At 44.7% G+C, this 15,791-nt stretch overlaps 1 protein-coding gene across 4 annotated transcripts in view; it reads right to left on the reverse strand.

Moving 5' to 3' along the window:
* Positions 1 to 10,588: 10,588 nt before the first annotated feature.
* The window catches only part of TNFRSF11A (TNF receptor superfamily member 11a), a 28,180-nt gene continuing 22,977 nt past the window's right edge, over positions 10,589 to 15,791 (reverse strand). For all 4 annotated transcript variants that reach the window (XM_077181803.1, XM_077181812.1, XM_077181808.1 and 1 more), the window contains one exon: positions 10,589 to 13,721. In XM_077181803.1, the coding sequence (XP_077037918.1) occupies positions 13,339 to 13,721 (383 nt within the window). In that variant the 3' untranslated portion in view covers positions 10,589 to 13,338. The remainder of the gene's footprint in view (positions 13,722 to 15,791) is intronic.

Genomic DNA, 15,791 nt, shown 5'->3' on the forward strand with positions numbered 1-15,791 from the left:
TGGCAACACTATATTCCAGACCACAAAGGGCGCTGCCTTCTAGTATTGTTTACATATGAAATCCGAGTGTCTAAACCAGAAAGTCTCCACCTTTTCACCTCAGCAGGCTGCTCCAGGGAAGTCTGCACAGAGTTTTGCTTCCCTTAGGATGTTTTCCTCATTAAACAGTCTAGTTGGTAACTAACGTAAGTTTGTATTTTTCCCAGCAGATTGCCCTCTTGGAATTCTTTGCTATCTATCTTCAGAGATGAGAACTAGATAGATGAACAGAAATGAGATTCAGTCTCGGTAAATGTAAAGTAATACACGCCGGAGGAGTAGCGAGAGCATTTTCAAGCACTGTAAGGGCTCTAAACTAACTACCTCAATTTCATAAAGTGACCCAGGTGGCAATGCACAGCTCAGTGGAAGTCATTACTTACCATGCAATCAGAAATGTTGACAATATATGAGAAGGCCCAAAGAATAGGCTGCAAGTATAAAAAAAATAAAAAAAGTTTTAAGACTGTCTCAAATGACTGAGCACAGGGCAGACTGTGGTATAATATTGTGCATTTACTGATTAAAATATTTCAGAACAAGTATCACAAGTGTTCATAAAGAATAGGAAGTAAGATACCTTTCCCATTAAAGAGCAATCTGAAGGAGTGAGACTGTGTCCTCTGGGAAGCAGAAAACTAGGAGGGGGCCTGAGAGCAAGCATGGGGAAAGAGAAATGATTTGGAGATACCAAGAGCCTCTCCTTTCCTTTCTCTGTAATAAAAAAATGGGATATTCAGCAAATTAGAAGATGAGAAGTTCACAATATCAAGAAAGAAACACTTTCACACAGTCCATACGTTTTAAAATGCAGTGGAAATTGCTGTGAAAGCAGTCTAGGAGGTTACTGCCTGGATACTCTTTGCTATTTTGTACCTGCAGGCAGACACTGGAAGGACCATGTGCGGGCTCTCTTGTCACGACTCATCAGTGGCTGAAACCTTAGCCTGAAAGAAACCTGAATGAAAGTGGCCACGTAGCAAGATGTGTGAGGTCTGGCAGCTGGGAGCTGGGGCACACGCTCCACTCCACTTCATTATGGGACTGTAAGCCAGCAACAGAGAGGCAGTAACAAGTCTGTGATGAAACAGAGCTGCAGCTGCTGGCTCAGCAAATATAGGTCAGAGCTACAAAACCTTAATCTACGGAGGAAGCGTGAATGTCAAAAACATAATCAGATTCAAGCAGGATTACAAGTTGTGTGGGTAACCAGAGCCCTAGGAGTTCACCCAAATTAACTGATAGAGAATTTATCTCTTTCCATGTAGATGCAAATGGGACTAAGCAGCAAGACCTTCAGAAAACACAGTGACCTTTTCTGAAACTTTAGAAAAATTGCAAACTTTTTCCACCCAGCAGGCAACATAGTTCCAGGACCTTTCAACAGCGGCATTGCAAGCTCACCTCTGTAGTCTGCTGTTCAGTCACTGTTAGCTGGGGGGTGTTGGAAATGGGAGGACAAGTAGAGGAATGGGGTCACAACACCACAGCTCGGCATAGAGGAGCAAGTCATTGTTTTGGGGGACACAATCCACGAGAATACTGGTGCATCACTGTGTGCTAAAAAGGGGTGTGTGTATGTTAAACAGTGAGCATCAGTGTGTGTTAAATAGAAAACAGAGAAGCAATCTAAAGTCAGACAGAAATTACTCAAAAGTCAAATAGCTTTTTACCTGTGAAGAAGTTCATTTTTGGTAAGTCAAACCCATCTTTAAAGCTTTATTCCCTGTGAAACTGTTGGAGGTGATTGCCTCACTGTCACCAAATTGCCTGCTAATGTTACAGCTGCTGAGGCAGCTGCAGAGGACTGGCAAGGGCAGGTTTTCTGCTGTGGGCAGGAGGGGTAGAAGGGCTGCTAGCAATGCAGGTGCTTGGGGGAGGAGCAAAAATGTCAGGTGAGGAAACTTTATGACTTCTACTCAGAAAGCAAAATACAGGCTTCAATTTTGTGAGGCCTTTCCGAGAGCATTTCTCTCCACATGTGCCATTACTTATGTGTGGGCCAGTTACACAAGCAGTGCTTCTAGGTGCAGGACCCCTAATGATTCCAATGGGAAAGTCATATTTGGGCTGCTTGCAGAGTCCAGGAGTCCTGTGTTGTACATAACATCTTGCTGTGACAGCTTAGAGGATATAAGCTGCTCTAACCAGACATCCCTTTCAGGAGAGAAAAGAGACCCTTCAAGTCTTGCTCTTTGCAGACACACATCTTTCTCACTGCTAGTCTGAAAACTGAGATTCTTTGATTCTGTAGCATTGATTCTTTTCTCTGTAGCAGAATCACAATTACTTAATTTGTAGCCACTGGAGCCTATGGCAAAAACTTTTGAGAAAAAAAGCCAAGATTTTCACAGCTGACTTGAAAACTAGAATGAGCACAGGCAGAAGAAGACCTAAGTCTACTCAAAATGGAGTGAACAAGGCCTACTCATCCTAATGGGATGAGGGCTTAAGCACTCTCAAGGAGCAGGGTGAAGTAAGGCTATAACCCCAAGATTAGGCTCTTCTTTATAGTGCCATACAGAGTTGTTTGAACTCTACCCACCTTTGGACATTCCCTGATATTCCAGACATTAATCCCTGCTTTAGTCTACGCAGGCAGAAGAGCAGCCTGGGCTTTGTGTGATGGGACCTGCATTTTATAGGAGTGGATTACTGAGACTGGTTTGAACACAAACAAACCAAGCAGACTCTTCCATGGCCACTAAGATTCTGAGGCTCACCAGCCTCCTGTGAGACACCAAATGCTTCACCTCAGGTGAGTCAGATAGTAGGAAAAGATGTTCAGCCAGAAAATCTTTCTGGCACTTTTGTCTTTAAATCTGTATGTATTTAACTTTGGGGAAAACAGAGAAAAAAAGTTCTTTCAGAATTATGCTTTTTCTTTAGAGTTGTATACCATGTATTTCCTATATGCTATTAATATTACTTAGCAGCATTGCAATACAACATTCACTCTTTAACCTACCATGCAATGCCTCTGCTTTGTTAAAAGCAAAGCCAAATCTCTTTGTGTTGTTTTTGATAAAATCTGAATCTGTTCACAAATATTCTACTATTTTTTAACAGTATGTGATTGCTATTAGTGCAGTGAAAAATTATCAGGATATTACTAGGCTACCAATATTTGCTTTAAAAATGTAACCTTTTGGAGTAGCTGTGTTACATTTCCATGCTTTTTTTCTTTTTTTTTTTTTGGCTGCAATATGTATTCCTTGTTCATAAATTTACAGTCTTATATTAATATTTTTCTTTTTAGTATATATATATATATATATATATATATATGCTCTTCACATGTAAGCCAGATTTCAGCCATACATCATGTTTTACAGAAATGGCAATGGGTTAAAAACCACACAGACGTATTTCATCTTTAAAACCCAAAGTGTCATCATTCAGACTCAAAAGTGCAGAGGTTATAGTCATTACAAAAGGAATAATTTTCTTTGTGCTGAGTTTATTAAGCAGAATGCAGTTCTTATTTCAGGAAAGTAGGCCTGGGTTAGATTCAGCAGGAAAAAAAATACTTCTATATAGTAGTTTTCAATAGAGCAAATTTTAAGGGATCTTCTTCTCTACTAAGAAAGGGACTTTTTTTTCTTTCAGAATTTCTACCCTCAAAGGCAGCTCAGAAATGAGAAGACTTCTAGGAAATTATTTCAAATGGAGGCAACTCTTGTCCCAGTACAACAAGAGTCAGATAAGAAAGCTTTAATTCTAGTACAGAACAGTCTTTGACTTCAAAGGTTTAATTTCTAGCTGGCACAGGACCAATAAAACAAATAATTTCCTCTTTAGATTATGTTTTCTACTAATTGAATGTCTGTTCTTGTAAAGCATGTTAGTGAGTAGCACACAGTGCTGGCTGCAGCCCAGTTTGCTGAGCTCCTGAGTTTATGCATTTGGTAAAATACATAATTATGTGCATTGTGTGCATGGAGCCCAAGGTCCCACTGACTTTGTCAGCTGCTAAGATCTCATTTTAAGACCATCAGCATCTGTTCATAAGTTATTATTCCTCCCATTCAGATTTCAGTTATATTATTTGTTGTGGCTGTTTATCCTCGTTGGCTAAGGATTTCAAAGCAGCTTCAGGGATTTAGATACATTTTCCATTTTGAGTCCATATTTACATTTCCTTGAAGAACCCCAGTCACCCTATTTATAGACCTTTGTAAAGCTCCGTGACCGCAATTCCATGGGCTTTGGGCACAACATTTATACATTTCACTTAAAGATTGGTCAATGGGTGACACAGGCTAAAATATGTATTTGGATATACAGGAATGGTATATTTTCTTTCTATATAATGGCCTGAAAACAAGAATACAGTCTTGAACCATGGCAGCAGTGACCTAATTTAGACAGCAGGAAGAATTATTTAGCTATAGAGGAAGTGGCACATAGGACTATGTTGCCACAGGATGTTGCAGTGTTTCCACCTTCCAAAGCAGTGTGGCCAGCAGGTCAAGGGAGGTGATTCTGTCCCTCAACTCCGCCCTGGTGAGACCCCTCCTGGAGTGGGGCATCCATCTCTCAGGTCTCCAAAAGGAGGAAGGACACTGACATGTTGGAGCGGGTCCAGAGAAGGCCATCAAGATGATCAGAGGGCTGGAGAACCTTTCCTATGAGGAAAGGCTGAGAGAGTTGGGGTTATTTGGCCTGGAGTAAAGAAGGCTTCGGGATTGTGGCCTTTCAGTATCTAAGGGAGCTTACAAGAAAGATGGAGAGGTACTTTTACAAGATCACGTTGTGCCAGGACAAGGGAGAACGGATTTAAACAGAGAGTAGAATTAGGAAAGAATTCTTCCCTGTGAGGGTGGTGAGACACTGGAACAGGTCTTAGATAAACTGTGGATGCCCTATCTCTGGAAGTGTCAGGCCAGGCTGTACAAGCCCCTGAGCCCTCTGGTCTAGTGGAAGGCAGGGGGGTTCCTGTCCATGGCGGGGGTGGGGGCGCTGACACCAAATGACCTCTAAGGGCCCTTCCAACCCAGGCTGTTCTTTGGTTCTATGACTTTAAGGGTAGGTTATATGGTATTCTTGTGGCTCTGCAGTTTCATACAGCCCGCAGGCATACAGGGGGTGAGGCCAGGCCAGGCCAGGCGAGGGCTGCTGAGGGCACCGAGGGCAGGGATGGCCGGCCAGGAGCCCAGGGTTGTCGGCCGGGCTCCGCTGGCTGCGCCTCGCTTCGCTGGTCGGACAGCAAACAACTCCTCCTTCCTGGCTGCTGGGAGAAGCCGTGCCGGGGGAAACAGCAGCCTCTGGAGAGAGGGGCTGGCTGCGAGCCGCGCCTTCCCCTCGGCCCCGCTCCGGCCGCCGCCGCCGCCGCCGCCTCCTGAGGGCACGGCTGCCCTGCGGCGCCACCGCGCGGCCCCGCGGGACACGGCGGGACGGGGCTGGCACGGCTCCCGAGGGACCGCCCGGGTGAGCCCGGCCCGGCCCGGCCCGGCCTGGCACACAGCGCTGGGCGCAGGCTGACACACAGACAGACAGACACGGAACACACACAGAACACACAGAGACACTCACAGATACACACACAGACGCACAGATACACACACACAGACATATAAACACACACACGGACACAGAAGCCTACGGCTGCTAAAGGTGTCATGTGCAAAAAGCGATCTGCCCTATTTTTCCACATGCAGCGCTGTCAGGTTAAAAGCATTTGCTCCGATCTGGCGCTCAGGTTATCGCACACATGACAGGGGCTCCCTGCAGGAGAGCCAGCATGCACAAAGGCATTCTTCGTGCAGGCTGGTGGCGTAGGACACACACCACACCGGGAATTTTAAGTTTCCATTTTGATCACATTGCTCAAACATGAGGATGAGTCATCCACCGTACTGAAACCACGACCTTTGTATTTACACCGAAAAAGGAATGATAAGCTTAGGATAGGGAAAGAAAACTAGAGGGAAGGGGGGAAAAAAAACCCAAAACATAAAACACCCAAACACAGGCATATCTTTGCTCTTTGAAACACAGTCAGCTGATGTTATTCACAGGCAAGCTAAAGAAGGTGTGGCTGTGGTTGGGTTTGTTTAATGTATCTGCATGAACTCCAAGGGAATCATGTCAACAGCTCTGCAATCCCTGCAGCAGGCATATTCTGGTCACAGTAAAGCAGAGCAAAGCTTTTTGTGTCCATTCAGCCAATAAAGGAACCATATGAGATATTTAACTTAGAAATAGAGTCCATGTTTAATTTAGAACAATCATGCCCCTCAGCCATCCTCAGCCACACAATTATCCTGCAAGGGAAAAATGCTGGCAGGGAAGAGTTGTTACTGTCAAAGTAACCAAAACATGAAAATCCAAAAGGAAACAAATCTTATAAGACTTTTAAAAATTACTAATGGGACAGAATTCTTGAATGTGTTTTTCCACACAAGTAAGAACAAATACTAAACTGATTTCTATTATTTTACATCAACAAACCACCAGCTGTAGCACTTCCTACAGAGCAGACAGAAGTGTAGTGTAGTGGACCTGAATGGGACCTGTCAAAGAACATGACTTTGAAGAGAACAGATCCAAAGGGTATCAATATTTAAATACAGTAGGCCAGCCTGACTGAGAAAACCCAAGCATTTAAGTGGATTTATTATTTATGCCTCTGTCATACTTGGAGCATCTCTTCAGACAAAGGGGACAAAATCCTGGCAAGGATTGTTTTGTGTAAGTATAAGACAATGAACTGGACAGGTTTCTAATGTATCCCTGAAGTGTGGCTCATCCAGCAGACAGGTTGGATCTATGGGGTGTGGATGAAAAGAAAAGGGGTTGCAAGAAACACTTATGAGCAGCCTGCTGAGACAATCATTGCATCCATCTCATTCTCCAATACATTCAAAGTGTGTTCTCAAAAGAAAATTTGGCTGTGCACCAGTGGGCAGCTGCATTTTTAAGTGGAAACCTCTGTTAAATTAAAATTTTCTGTGTTATAGCATGAGCTCTACCATCTGTTGTCTAGTTCATTTATGACCAGCTAAGCTTGCAAAAAACCCAACAAGGAACTGAAATGATGCAAAAGGCAAATGTCCCCTGGGGAAAATGTTTTGTATTTCCCACAGGGAGCAAGAACTTTTGTGCTTGAGTGTTGCCTACAACACTAAAAGGGAGATAAATGAATGTTAGAGCTGAACAAAATCAGAGAGAATTAAGAAAGTAAGCTGCTTCCTAAGGATATGTAATTGAGAACCATAGTGGCAGGCCTGCATGCTAAAAACCACCTTCCAGATACTCATTTGAGGTGCTTCAAATAATTGAGACGTTGTATAAATAGCCTTCCATTATAATCCAGAGATGATCAATAGGAACAGCCTATTGATGCAGTGGTTTCTGCATTTGAAATGGTTTGTCCTCATGTGCTGCTTATGGGAAATTTCAGTTCATTTTGTATTCACTGATTTTATTTGAGAGAGACACACATAGGCCTGATTTCATCCAATGGAAACTCTGAATGAGTTGCCAGCTGCTTCTTCTCCTGCAGGACAGAGGAGACTGAGGTCTCATGGGATAACACCTGGTACTGGACACCAGGAATGACAAAGCCTCCAGGATGCTGCTGGCCACGCTACAATTTCCAGCAGCAGCAAGTTCTTTTCCCCACATCTCTACAGGGCAGTGGGGAGAGGGATCTTTCAGTCTCTGCTCCTCACACCAGCTCCAGTTCCTGCCTCTCATCCTCCCCTTCTTACAGGTGGGAGATTTGAAGGCCCATTCCCAGGCATGAGATAAAGTTTATTGACCTATAACCAGGCAAAAGCACAACAGTGGGGAACTTGGTGAGAGGTTTTTCTCATCAGCTAAAGAAACAGCTCTATTAGAAAAAAAAAAAAAACAACAGCTTCCAAGCTTTTGATGGAAAATAGAAAAGGTGGAAGAGGAGGAGGGACTATACATGAAAGAGTGATCTGACGACGTGGGCAAGAGGACAGATCAGCTGGGTGTCTTTGGGTCAAAATCAGAGGAGTCACCATCAAGGAAGTGCTTGTGGTAGGTGTTTGCTATGGAAGACCTGATGTGGAAACAGATAAAATCTTCTTCAAACAACTGAAGACTGGCAGTGGCAGCCTTGGCCGCACTGGTGAGATTATCCTAAGGAATGTGAAGAAGGTGAGTAGCAGAGTAAAACCCCAGACCTTCATAAGAGCAGAGTTCATCTTGCTCAGAGAGCTGTCAGGAGCTATCTCTGAAGTCTGCCTTGGAAGCCAAAGGTGTTCAGGAGCATTGGGAGACACTCAGACAATATTCTCCATGCACAAGAGCAGCCCATCCACCTAAGCAGGCACAGCAAGAACCCAGCCTGGTTAAACAGTGAGATACTGAAAGAGCTCAGATGCAAAAACAAGGAACATGAAAGTGATGAAAAAAAGGAACAGGCTTCCAAAGCAGAATATAGAAATATCACTCAGGCATGCAGAGATGCAGAGGGAAAGGTTAAAGCCCAGCCCTAGCCTGAGCTGGCAAAAGATGTCAAGAATAGCAAGAAAATACATGCTGTATTGTGTGTTAGCAAGCAGGACAAGGAACAAGTAGGTCCACTGTTGAGTGAGGTTGGCCAGTTAATTACAAATGCCAGAGGGAGAACTGAAGATTTTCTTTATGCCTTCTTTGCCTAGATCTTCATGAGGAAGGTCATGCTTCCAAGTCTCTATGGAATCAATGAGGAAGCAAGTAACAAACTGCTGACAGTGGGAAAAGGCTGAGTTAGCTAAGGTATGTGTTGGCTTCTCCCAGTTGCCTTCTTCTTCTTCATGCCCAGAAATAGCTTCTAGGAGAGCCCACTCCATAATTTTTCAAGGTACTCAAGTGAGGGTGACTCATCTGTAATTTCCCAAATCTCTTTTTTTTTCTGCTTTTGTAGATGGGTGTAATATTTGCCCTTTTCCAGTCAGCTGTGACTTCCCCCAGACTCCACGACCTGTCAAAGATGTTGCAGTGTGCCTCTGCAATGATGCTGGCAAGCCCTCCCAGCAGCTTTGGATGCATTCTGCCAAGTCCCATTGACTTGTGTATGTCCCATTTGTACAGCTGGTCTCAGACACTCCTGAGCTCCTTTGCTCTCTTTGGAAACCTTTCCAACAGTTTCCTGTGAAGCTTAAATAGGAGCAATTTCATGTATGGCCATCTGCATATATTGTACAGAAATGTGAGACCACCAATAGAAACATGATGGAACAGACCCGCCAACTTTGATGCACGTAAAAACTGGTGCAACGCCCAGGGATCGGCCAAGTGGTAAGGCAGGCTGAGAAATTAACCAGAAGAGCTGTGGTAATCCTCAGCCAAAACAAAGAAACCATAAATCAACTAGCCAGAAGAAGAAGAAGAAATAAAAAGGCAGTGTTAAAACACATTGACTGGACACTCTGGCATCCTCACCTACCGCAACAGGGTTCCTTAATGTTATGCGGTCATTGCCTTGTTCAAAAGCCAAAGAGAATTGTAATAAAGCATTTTTTCACAAAGTTCATGCTTACAAATGCTACATTTTACAACACAACAGATGTGACAGTCAGCTGGAGGGCCTGAAGGCAAGACTGGAGCAACACTCGATGCAGAGACAACACAATCATCTTGGAGGCCACAACCAACTTGGATGCCTGGCAGAAGGAAAAACCAAGCAACCACACAATCAAAGAGAAAACAACGGGAAACAGGGGTATATGCTGGGGTCTGCCCAGGTGCTGCAGAAGTGAATTCTTCAGTCATGGTAGATTATTTTTACAGGAGCACTGCTGCCTAATGTGCATGTAGGTATCTGATAAAATGAGAGCACTAAATACCTGATCAGCACAAAGACATCTTTCAGCGGGGTTCTGTTTTATGACAGACACAGGGGTGTAATTGCTCAGATACCGTCAACATGATAAAAAGGAGGAAACCTGAATGGACAAGTAGAAATGGCATTTTAGTGGTGCTACTCCCAGGTATGCTGTAAGCCTTGCAGAGTAACTTCCAGTCTCTGTGTGAACATGTAGCAAACTACATAGATTAACAGCCATTACTGTCTACACTGATCTTCAATTCCATATTGTGTTCCATGGGAATAAGAAGGGCTGCTCCAGTGTCCTTGTTTTCCCATGGCTATATGCAGAATTACTCCTGTCCTGCTAGGTTTGAAAGTGGCTGACTTTCTAGAACACCTAGTATATTCACCAAGGATAATTCATGCGATGCCTCAAACTAAAAGACTTGTAAAAATGCATGCTGAGCAGGAGGAAACTTCAGGAATGAGTTGGAATCAGTGCCTAGTTCTCAGCAGTAAAGCATTATCACACCAGGTCTATGAGAGCTCCTATCAGGCTCAGTGCAGGTGCAGAATATGCATTGCAGAATGCACTGTGGAAGGTAAGCACTTCTTGTTAAAACAATTCAATATACAGAAAATATTACAAAAGCCTAACTAGGAATGTGATTATGCTCACATTTTGCTCTTTTTTCTTTTTCCTTAAACAGGCAGAGGCATATAATAATGTATTTCATTTTCCCTCTTTATTCAAATAAAACCTTCACCTTTTCTCAAATAGATATTTCAGATTTTTATTATCATTAATTATGTGTATTACAATAGCAGCCAGAAGCCTCCAAATTAGTGCCCAATGCACAGGTCCCTGTTGTACAAACAGATGCTAAAAACCACTCCCAGCTCCAAGCTGATGACAAATGAAATCATGAGGATAAAGAAGTCCCTTTGGGATCCTTGTCTAAGGAGTCAGGCAGAGACCCAGGGAACATGCAGCATGCTAATGGCTGTGATACTGTTTTTTCACTTTGGAATAGACTCTGGAGGAAGAAAAAGAACTGGGTCTGTTGGTGCATCATGTTTCCCATATGGGACTCATTTCTTCATGCTTGCTGATGATCCTAGTTTCAGTCCTTGCTCAGTAGGAACCTGAAATTCTGCAAGTGAAAGATGTGTCCTCATTGAGGACACACAATAAATTCTCATTACCTCCCTTCAAACCAGGATTTTGAGCCTGCTCTCTGGTGGCATTTACAAACCAAGGGAAGAAAGAAGCTGCAGAAAAAGACAGACCTGGGTAATTTACCCAGAAATGAGGGCAAGAATTCAGTCCTGCCTGCCCTGTAAATGGGGCTGGTTGCATGTTTTCCAGCAGGACTGATGTCTTGCAGAATGCTTTCCAGAAAAAAGCAACTGAAAAAATTAAGATGAAGCGGGAAAATATTTATACCACCTTTCCTGAAGGTGATGGTGGTTCTGCTTCCTTGTCCCTATTGTACCGGTGCCAAGGGGATACAGAACTATTCCAGAAGACACTAGAAAGAGGTTGTAAAAGATCCAGCAGGAAAGACAAAAGAATCCCACAGACAAGAGAGCCTCAGTCACACACCTTCAGAGAGGCAGAGGTAGCTTTGGCCATCACTGAATGGGACACTCTACCTGCCTGTCTGAGTCTAGGCTAGGGTGATCTAGTTTTTTGAAGGCCACAGAGAGGTGGAAGTGAGACTGGCTGCTCATTTGCCCTTTTTGCCAGTCACTCAAGAGAGAGTCTTGCACATTTGTACTGAACTTTACATCCCAGATATATAAACAATGCAGAAGTATTCTCCTGAGAGGTGAAGGTGGCTAAGGCCATCCTTTTGTTTTATGCATGAGAAGCTCTTTGTGACACAGTGATCACCTCATCAGCTTTGTAGGTACTCTTTCCCCACAGAGCAGTACTACTGCAAACAGCAGCTATGCAGTGAACCCCTCAACTTTAAAACCTTCCCGGGAAGAAGCCCTCCCAAGCAGAGACCTTTTCCAACAGGAAAGCCAAAGATACACTAGGTAAGAGACCCCTTTGCTGTCTGGCAGGAAACAGAGCACTTGCCCTCCTGAGGGCCCCAGCTGCAGATGGATGCCTGCAGCACTTACACCTGCAGGAGAATGTCAGAAAATTATCCCTTGTCAGGAAATAATTAAAAATGTTTCTTTTTCTTTTGGGAGTTCCTTGAGACTCTACTCCCTTCATCTTTCTCTCCACAGTGGCTGCTGGAGAAGGCTGCAGGATACTGGACATGAACCAAAGCCAGCTGAGTAGCCAAGATTCTCTTCTAAATACAACTACTATTATTCTTAAATGCCAAACCTTTGGTCCCATTGCTCATCAGCTGTCAGTTCGACAGAGGCTACACTCTGACTGCAGCTCACACAGGCCAAGTTCTGGAAATAGCTTCATGCTACCTAAGTAAATCTTTGCCTATTAATGAAAATAGCAAAGGGAATGACAAAATTGTTTGGGCAGGTAAAAGAACAGGTGTTTGACCCTGACCGAATTCTCCATCTTTGTAACTCCTGGAAACACCCACAGCTGGTTGTCACAGACCCTTTTTCCTTTATCTCTTTCTGCTAGCAGCTTTGTCTTAAATTATAGTGGTGTTATTCCTGCAGCCATGTACCAGGCACACATCACTCTCATCTCCAGAGGTTTTAACTCCTCTGGAGAGGTGCAACAAGGCAGAGGTGAATCAGGGTCACTATAAATGCTCTTTGCTCAAGATTAATCTGATATGCTTTTAAGGCTTATCAGCTGTATTTTGCATGTTATCATCCTCTTGTGGCAGCACTACACACACCTATTTATACCCACAAGTCAATAAGGGGCAGCCCAGGACTTTGGCTCTGGTGCTGATTTGGGACTGGAGTGTCTGCTTCTTTGGGGAAAGATGGAAAGGGATGATGCCACCTGCCACATCACCACAGGGAGGCAAAGGCTGCAGCAGCACCATGGCTTCCTTCCACCTCCAAGACCCAGCAAAATGGGTACAGCTTACTTGCAAAAAAGAAACCCTGAGGCACAGCTCAGGGGCCCCATGAGTCCGGTCCTTGGCCACACTGTCCCCTCTCCAGGAGCATCCTGCCCACCTGGCCAGCAGTGTTCTCCTCCTCACAGAGTCCCCAGGTCGATGGATCTCAGCTCCCTTCTGCCACTTGCCAGGGAGAGGTGGCAGGGAACAGAGGGCAGGCAGGAAGCCCATCTCCCTGTAGGGGAGAGGAGAAAGCCCTGCTGCTGCTTCTGCAGCAGGGGCAGCGTGCCTGGCTTCACGCGCATGCCCATCCTCATCGGCCTCCACCCAGAGCACCACCACCACCACCAACATGTGTGCCATGAGGGTCCTTCCAGCTGTAAAATTTCCCAGGAGACACCAGGGGCAGCAACAGTCTCCCAGTGTGTTGTGACACCCAGGATTTTGGCAGCACGGCAGCAGCCCCACACCCCGTCGGGGGCTGTGTGCCGGCGCCCTGGCCCGCAGCAAGGACACCGTGTCCCCTCAGTTCAACACCTTCTCCGAGAAGTGTCCCAGCTTCCCCTCCTCCTGCACAGGCTGGGAGGCTTGTCCACCGCAGGAAGGGCCCCACTCCTGGGCCAGGGCTCCACCAGGCCACCGTGGCCCCCCGCTCCCCGGGGCCGGGCAGGCGCCCTGCAGCTCCGCACACTTCTCCTTGTAGTGCTGGGCATTGCCGGCGAAGGTCTCGCAGCGGCTGAGGTTCTCCTCCTGCACGGGGCTGCCCACGTTCTCCTCGCTCAGCCCCGAGGAGGCTGCCACCCCCTCCTGAGAGTTCTGGCTAAGGTAGACAACAATGATGTCGCCCTTGAAATTCATTACTTGTCCACTTGAAATAAAGGTGGAGTTACTGTTTCCAGTCACATTTCCTGAGGAAGGACAGGAGAGAAAAGAAGACACACATGATTAATATCTTCCCCTCACAAGGTGGATGCTTAGTGTAGTGAACTTAATCTGCTGTGGTGGCTCTGTTCTTGTTCCATTATTTTTTCCCCCGTGACATGAGGATGCTCCTATAATCAATGCCTTCCACTGGACCTTTTCATTATTTCCATTTTCATCTCCTCAGGACAAAATCTGTCATATGCAAGGAGCATGTCTGGAAGGGTTGGAAACATTTTCCCTCTGAGCTGTGATCTGGGAAGCCAGAGAGAAGGTGACGATCTCGTGTCCCCTGTGCTGTCTGATGCACAAAGCTGTGTCCAATCTGCCTCTGCCTGCATTTGTGAGGAAATGCTAATTATTTCTGATTATGAGATTTATTTTTTTCCTAAAGTCCCAGAAATCACACTGTTAACCAAAGAGGCAATAAACCCCCAGTCAATCCTACCATTTGGGTTAGGTAGCAGGCTTACTGAATAAATACTGAAAGACTTAACATCAGATCACACAGTCACATAGTGTCCAAAAACCACAGAGCTTATACAATTATGTTATATAGTCCAGATCCTCCAGGTATGTACACTCTGGCACCCATCTAGCCTCTGCACGGATTTAGCTGGATATAGACTGATGCCATTGAAGAGACAGACTCTATATTATAGCAACTTAACAGAGTTATGGTTTCAGTCAGTCTGCCTGAGGTTAGAGATTTTTCAGTACAAATGCAATCTTTCTGCTATTCAAGGACTGGGCTGCTGACCTAAGTGACAGCAGGACCAGGTTCTGGGAATTAATAAACTTTCCTCAGAGCAGAAAGAAAGTAACTGAGAACAAACTTCCAACATCAAACTAACAAGCTTGCTGAAGTTTGAAAATGAAATAAACTGAAGAAACCAACAAAAATTTCCTAGCCTGTCAACACCCTTTCTAAGAAATGTTTTTCCTGCTGTGCTTCACTTCATCATTACTTGCACCCGAGACATTCCCATTTTCCTTGCAGATAAACACAGCCCAGCCCAGAGAAATGCTGTTTTTCCAGTGGCCACAGGTGCTGTTTGTACACCAGCACTGGGCACTGGTCTCCAGCTGTGTGGAGTCAGGATCTGTGCCTGCTCAGAGCTGAGTCTGGGCAGCACTCAAGTGTCTCTCCAATAGGCTGCCCCTAAGCAATCTTATTTATTTCACCTAAACCACTGCATGGCTAGCTCTTTGCTTTCTCCCCACGTGCTGTTGATTAACATGAGATGTCCATAAGGGTTTTCTCTGGAGGAGTTTTTCCCTGCTGGGAAAAATTGTGTTTTCCCTGTGTTTGATTCAGTGTGGCTGTTTGCCATGAATAAAAGTCTTGGGCATAATGGCAGTACAAAAATAACTGTTTGTCTTTAAACAGATTCCCTGTCACTTGCAAAAGGTGCTGTGAATAAAGTTACCAGTGCTCAGCACGAGATCAAAAATTTAGAAATATATGTGACAGTGGGAAGGGAAAAAAAAGGCAGATAAACACATTTTTAATGTTTAGCTGAATGTGGCTGGCAAACATGCTGAAACAAAAGGATATTTAAGGCCTGAAAACACAGAAAATGGACACAAGAGCTTCCTACACTGTGCAAGAGAAGTGCTTCCAACCTGAAAATTATAAAGGACACATTCAGAATGAAGGCATTGTTCTCTGCAGTGTTTCAGCCTTTTGATCTCTTCAGACTATTTGATATTAATAACAAAGACAGATTATTTTTTGTGGTAATTGTCCACTAAGAACTGGAACAAGGCAGGCAAATAATTTTCTCTGAGACATTTAATGGCCTCTAGATGGTGAGAACTGTTTGTCACTGCCAAACCAGGCTGGTTTGGGATCTGGAAGTGAAAGGCTTTGCAAAACCAGTCCCAATTATGAGTCAGCTAAGTTTTCCTGCACTCGTGTTACGCTGTAGCCCTGAACAAGATTTGAGGTGGGCCTGAACTGATCCTTCATGTTCTGACTGCCTCCGGGCTTGTGAGAAGAACTTGTGAGCAGCTTTGAAGGACTGCTTGAAGGCTTACCTCCATCTCCTGTGGTG

This window comes from Agelaius phoeniceus, chromosome 1 (genome assembly GCF_051311805.1).
Source record: "Agelaius phoeniceus isolate bAgePho1 chromosome 1, bAgePho1.hap1, whole genome shotgun sequence".
Lineage (NCBI taxonomy): Eukaryota > Metazoa > Chordata > Aves > Passeriformes > Icteridae > Agelaius > Agelaius phoeniceus.